The sequence below is a fragment of the Pygocentrus nattereri genome, chromosome 22, assembly GCF_015220715.1.
Source record: "Pygocentrus nattereri isolate fPygNat1 chromosome 22, fPygNat1.pri, whole genome shotgun sequence".
Taxonomy (NCBI): Eukaryota; Metazoa; Chordata; class Actinopteri; order Characiformes; family Serrasalmidae; genus Pygocentrus; species Pygocentrus nattereri.
In genome coordinates, this window is record NC_051232.1 from 12,980,346 (window position 1) to 12,987,284 (window position 6,939).

Sequence of the window (6,939 nt, forward strand, 5' to 3'; positions counted from 1 at the left end):
TGCCCAGTACGCCCAGCTAATCAGCATTTTAAATTCATTATTTAATCAACTCAGTGTCAAACCATTTCCATTTTACATTAGTCCTGAGTTATAACTGCACCATGACTGAGAGACTAGTCACTGTCTCGCTTTAAAATGATGTGCACCTATGAGGAATGTGCCATCATGCCCATATTGTCTGGACTGGACAGTGGACACAAATTTACCTGATTGCTGTTCCCACATTTCACTCTCATGCTCTTTTTTGCAAGACCAGATGGATACTTCTTTATTTTCTCATCAAAACTGTAACGGAAAGGAGCTTTGACACCAGGAGGAGGCAGTTCCTACAGATTTGCTGTCACTTCTCCATTGTGGTTAATGGTGACTGTGTGGTGTTAACGGTCATTTTTTTCCTTTGTACATTTTTAGCACAATATGTAGTGTTTAGAGTCGTCAAGATTTATTTGCATGGTGATTTATTACAACAGTTATCACAAAGCAGCTTCACAGTCTCAGCAATCCAGGTCCCCCAAATGAGCAAGCCAAGGTCAACAGTGGCAAGGAAAAACTCGAATCCTTGAGCAGAACCAAGACACAAAAGGGAAACCCATCCTCCTCAATGGGTCAATGCTTAACAGCAAAACACAGCACTCGATACGAATAAGAAATAAGATTTGACAGTTGATAGACAATGTTAAATATAGAAAAAAAGAGCCAGCCTGTGTTTCTGGAAGTACCAGTATTTACTACGTCTTGTTTAGTCTAACCTAGCCTGTTATAGACTGTGGCTAATGCCATCGTAAATTCTGATTTCATTAGAAAAGGCAATCCAGGAGGGCTGGAGGGCTTTCAACTCTAGTCTGTATTTTATCTCCAATGAGAAGAGGAGCTGGACTGAAAGCAGAGAGGACTGCACAGAGAGAGGAGCAGACCTGGTGATCATCAACAGCAGAGAGGAACAGGTAAACAAAATTATAATAAAGTAATGAATTATTATTCATTATAACAAATTAATAGTGAATAATAAGTAATGTACTACAAATCCAAAAACTGAAATTTATATTAGCGCAAATACATCAAAGTATAAAATATTATTACAAATACACTTCTGGACAAAACAATGGGCCTAGCCCAAAAGATAATGGTTTTTACTTATGATTTTTAGAACATGCAAACTCCCCACAGCAAAAACCATTGGTTGGAACCAAGCCCAGGCCCTTCTCGCTGTAAGACGACAGTGGTACCCATTAAATACATGATTTATTGTTAAGACCATTATAAGCTTTATGTTTTGCCATGTTGTGCCATTTTGGGCTTGGCCCATTTTATTGCCCAGGAGTTTATATACAACTGTTTAATATCATATAGTGAAGTGTTTCTGTACAAAGCGTTACCAAATCAAGCTCAAATCAATATCTCTAATAAATCCTTGTGCTCTCAAGTAAAAGGGCCCATAACACAGGAAAAAGAAATGCATATTTCTAAAATCCCTACCTGTTGTTCCGTTTCACCTCAACAGGAGTTTGTGGATTCCTTCTGTAGCTCCAAAGATGCTTCGGTTTTTATTGGTCTGACTGACGCAGAATCAGAGGGGATCTGGAAATGGGTGGATGGTTCAGCACTGACTACTGCGTAAGAGACTTGGATCAGGTTTTGGTTAAGGTTACGTTTAGGATTAGCTTTTGAGTTGAGGTTAGGGTTAAGGTTAGGGCCAGGGTTAGGGTTAGGTTTTGGGCAAGGTTGGGTAAGTTTAGGTTTTGCTTAACAGAAGTAAAATATAACACATAACACATATATAACACATATAAAATAAGAAATAATACAGAAATGGCTCACATGACTTAAATTACAGGAAAAATTGTTCTCCCAACTCTTGGAAATCAGGAGAAAAAAAGAGAACTTTCTAACCCACATACATGAAAAACTAGTTACATTTTTCAAGAAAAGTCTGGTTTTCATCAAACTTTTTGCTCCACACCCCCCATCATCCACACTTTCAAGAATAAGTTCTTTTCCCTGCTATATCGGCACTGTAATATCATTTTAGGAAAGCAGAAATAACCCTCAGTGTGAAAAAAAAGAAAACTGTCTCTGTAAGTAAGTAAAGTTTATTTATATAGCGCCTTTTACAACAGGTGTTGTCACAAAGCAGCTTTACAGAGCAATCAGTATGACAATCAGTATGAAAGTGTCTCATCTCTTTGCCCTCCAAAAGCATTATTATTTTGAGTGTTTCTCCAATAATGTATGTAGATACATATATATACACGCACGCATGCACACACGCACACACACACACACACACACACACACACACACACACACACACACACACACATTTTCAAAGGTGCTTCTCCCTCAGGGTCACGGGGGGTGACCTATCCTAGCTGTCATATATATATATATACAATACATACAATTCTTTAGCTTGCAGTGTTCCCAACATACAGTATTTAGTCTCTTATATATGTTGCATACAAAATCATTGACCTATGAAGGTTGAATGGTTTACATCAGAAGAGTGTACTATACTGTGATGAAACACGCTCCAAAAACATTTTGTTCCATTTCTAAACCATACTTATTCTGTTCAGTCACATTTGCAGCCACAAGTTAGATTTTTTCTGTTATTCTGATTACCTAGCTGACTTCTCTCATTTAGGCATAATCTGAAACTAGACTTCATTAATACTGCCCAATGACTACAATGTGCATTCAATATTATGTGTATGCTCTGTTATTTATGAAAATAACAATGTATGCTCTCTGTGCTATTTCAGGTACTGGATGAATGGTCAACCCAATAATGGTGGATGGAAAGGCCGACAGGACTGTGCTGTAACTCGGTCTGAAGCTGGGAAAAGATGGAATGATAAACCATGCCAAGATTTACTTTATTGGATCTGTGAGAAGAAACTCATTTCTTGATGTTTTAGGAACTGAGAATGATCACATGCATTTGGAAAATGTTTATGAAAGGAACAAAAGGTACACTCTATGTCCAAAAATATCTAGACACCTGCTCTCCCTTATAGGAAACTCGCATATATTTCACATGTCAAGTGTGCAACAACACTTGTAGGAGCTTACAAATTACAACTCATTTAAATCCAAAGCTATCTACAGGGACTTGGTCATCTATTCTTCCGAGAAGGCTTTGAACTAAATCTTGGAACATTGCTATAGGGAATGGCATTCAGTACTTAGTTCTAGCCTGCAAACAGCACAACGCATGTCAACAATAGGTGTGCCTTGATTTAGAACAGGTGTCTGGATAATTTTTGACATATCGTGAAGGCTTCAAATGAACCTTAAAGAAGCATATGAAGTATTATTAATAGACTTGAAAAAGGTAACTTTTGTAAGTGTTAGAGGTGATGAATTTTAAGATGACGTCTGATATGCTGGTGGAAAATAGCGTATAGTAATCTAATTTATAGTGGTATGGCAGAAACTGACCACTAATGAAGTGATATAGGTTGACAGAACTGATTAAGCCTAAAGACACTTGCACATCTATTAAGTTTGGTGAAAACCATGCAGATTTTTTTCTTTAGCACAGTTTATTTAGACAGATTTAGACTCCACCTGCACTCAGACCTGCACCAAACAACTGAACCAAACACCACAAGCGTCAGTCCACTTCCAAGTGAACACTGGTTCAGTTCATTCTTATGATTAACCACATCAAAATAATGGAATGCAATATCAGAGCATGCAGTACTGTTCACAGTAACATTTGGCTCATAGTAGATATTCATATAATTCCAGTATTGCAATCTGCTACTAGTAACAAATTCATAGCTTAGCAGTGCATTTAATAATAAATATTGGTACTGACCACTGAAAACACATTTAATATGTGGGGCCAGGCATCGGTGGCCTGATTGCTTGAATTCAAATGTTAGCCTGTTGGCATTAATGTAGGAAAATGTCAAAGTAACTGAACACTTTTATAACTGTTGAATTCCTGTCCAGTCAACCATCCCCCACTTGCATTTTGTACACTTAACTGTTGCAGCACAAAACAGACAGAACCAAATGAAAATGATACAATGAAACAAACAAAAAATCTAATACAAAAAAGCTAACAGACAGAAAAGAGAGCATTTAATAGATAATAAATAGGGCAACTGTAAAGAGAACTTGTGTCTACGACATTTGTATACATTTGAAAATATACAGGCCTAAACAGGTTAATTTTCCACTCTGATAAATTTATTAAAGAACAAATTAAAGGAAATGTTAGGCAAAAAAATCCATTTATACAATTTTCCACTTACCCTAGATGTAGGGTAATAGAAGTATGGCCCATTATCAGGATGATATCTGGATTAATAAAAATGTAAATGCACCTTTTCCCGCATTTATAACAAATACAAATCTGATCAAATCAGTTCATGTCTGAGTGAATCATCAGCTGTTTAAAGCAGTGAAAAATCTGATTTACAGTTCACTACACTTCGCTCTACCCCTTTATCTCAACAAAATATGGGACACTCTACCCTCCTAGGTGTGAACGCCCAAAACGGAGGGGCAAGGGGTGACATGGGATTAAGCCTAGGAGTCACAAAGAGACAGTGGTCTACAATGACTATCATTTTCTTTTTTTGCATGTGATTTCTTTGCTTACTAAAATAATCTTAATTTAAGCACTCCGCTAACTAAAAATAATTATTTTAAAATAGAATGCAGGGTATATTGTGACTCTCAGGGTGAATAAAGTACAAAATTGCATAACGTGCAGCTGTATAATCAAGAACTTCTGTGTATATTTTAGTAGACTTTGAAGAATGAATTTCTCTCTCACTCATTGTCCAAGCCTCTCATCCTAATAATGACTCTGTTCTTTACTAGTCAAAAAACTATTCATTACAGTTTGATTTGACAGCAAAGATACAATCCATATGGACAAAATATATATGTATATATATGTTCCAGATGTATTTACCAAATGTAATTTTGCAATGTAAAAAATGTTAAAATATGTATAATATATATATATATATATATATATATATATATATATTTTTTTTTTTTTTATGCATTTATTTGTATTGTTATTACATTTTATATTTTTAACAAAAGTTACAAATACAACTGGATATACATAAACTGAATGAATGTTACTAACTTTAATTAAGCATTTGCATATGCAGCAAGACAGTGTTCACACCAGCTATATTTCAAATAAAAAAGATATCAAATCATAACTGCATTTTCATAGTGTATCAACACCTAAAACACTTACTTTTGCCATATTGAAGATTTCTTTGCTAATACTTAAACTTAGATAGTGGAATAAAAATTCATTCCTAAGGTATTTCAAAGAGTAATTTTCAAAAAAGTTATACATAAAAATAGAATGCAATGATCCGCAAATCATTTAAACCATGTTTTTAAAGGAAAAATACCACAAAGACAACATATCAAACTGAGAAATCTTATTGATTTTTGAAAAAATATATGCCCATTTTGAATTTGATGCCAACAACACATTACAAAAAAGTTGGGACGGTGGCTTACCACTGTGTTTCATCACCTCTTCTTGCAGGCAGGTCAGTTTAGCACCCGCTCTCTTTTAATACGGAGCAATGCTGCTGAAATAATCAAGGCCTTCCCTGAAAAAGATGTGGTCCGGATGGCTGCAGACATGTATATATTGTTCAGCATTAATGGTGCCTTCACAGATGTGCACGACACCCACATCATGTGCACTAATGCTCCCCTCTACCATCATGAATATGGAACTGATGCTACAAAGGAACTGATGCTTTTGAACTGTACACTGAAAACAAGTTGAGTGGCCTTTAGCCCAGAAGACACAGTGGCCATGATTTCCAAAAAGAATTTCAAATGTTGATTTGTCAGACGACAGGACACTTTTCCACTTCCCCTCAGTCCGTTTTAAATGAGCTCCGGCCCAGAGAAGGTGTCAGCATTTCTGGATCTTGTTTATGCACAGGTTCATCTTTGTGTTTTAGAATTTTAACTTGCATTTGTGGATGCAGCAACGAACTGTGTTCACAGACAGTGTTTTTTAGAAGTGTTTGAGTCCATGCAGTGATTTCCAGTACACTACTACTATTTTTATTGCAGTGCTGCCTGACGGCCCAAATATCACAGCAAGCAAATACAGATTTTGGCCTTGTCCCTTGCATACAGAGATTTCTCCAGATTCTCTAAACCTTTAATGTTATTATGTATCGTAGATGATAAAAAGCAAAAGTTCATTGATATACTATGTTGAGAAATGTTGTTCTTGAATTGTTGCACTATTTGTTTAAACAGTCTTTCACAGTGTGTTGAACCCTACCTCATCTTTACCTCTCTGCTCTTTAGACTCTGCCTCTCAGGGATACTTTTTTATACCCAATTATGTTACTGATCTGATGACAATTAACCACTAGGTGTTTTTTTAGCATTGCACTTTTACAGCCTTTTGTTGGAATGTATTTTTTGCATCAAGTTCAAAACGTGCATTTATTTTTCAAGAAACAATAAAATTTCTCAGTTTCAATGTTTGATATACTGTCTTTGTACTTTTTTATGAAATATAGAGTTTAAATGATTTTCACATCACTGCATTACATTTTGCACAGCGTCGCTACTTGTTTGGAAATGGGGTTCAATTCAGTTCAATTCAATTCAACTTTATTGTCATTCTACAATACAGGGTAGCACAGTATAACGAAACACTATCAGGCTACTTTTCCAGTGCAGTAACAAAAGATGCATAGTAAACAGTGCAAAGACAAAAGACAGTAAAAGACAAGACAAAATGTGGATGGTCAGTAGGTACAGGTGTCGAACGTAGACAAAATGTGCATAGGCAAGTGTTATAAGTGTATTGGACGTATAGACAGTTATTCAAGTGTATAAGGTATATAGACAGAAATGTGCACGGTGAATTGCACTACAGTACAGTACAGTACAGGTTGTACATTAATTAATAAT

The 6,939-nt window shown here is 35.9% G+C and overlaps 1 protein-coding gene across 1 annotated transcript in view; it reads left to right on the top strand.

The window, feature by feature from the left end:
• LOC108414319 (CD209 antigen-like protein D) overlaps nucleotides 1-4,891 on the top strand; it is a 38,613-nt gene extending 33,722 nt beyond the window's left edge. Inside the window, exons 3-5 of the mRNA XM_017687170.2 lie at nucleotides 802-944; nucleotides 1,502-1,614; nucleotides 2,763-4,891. Coding sequence (XP_017542659.1) covers nucleotides 802-944; nucleotides 1,502-1,614; nucleotides 2,763-2,910 — 404 coding nt within the window. The 3' untranslated portion in view covers nucleotides 2,911-4,891. The remainder of the gene's footprint in view (nucleotides 1-801; nucleotides 945-1,501; nucleotides 1,615-2,762) is intronic.
• The last annotated feature ends 2,048 nt before the right edge of the window (nucleotides 4,892-6,939 follow it).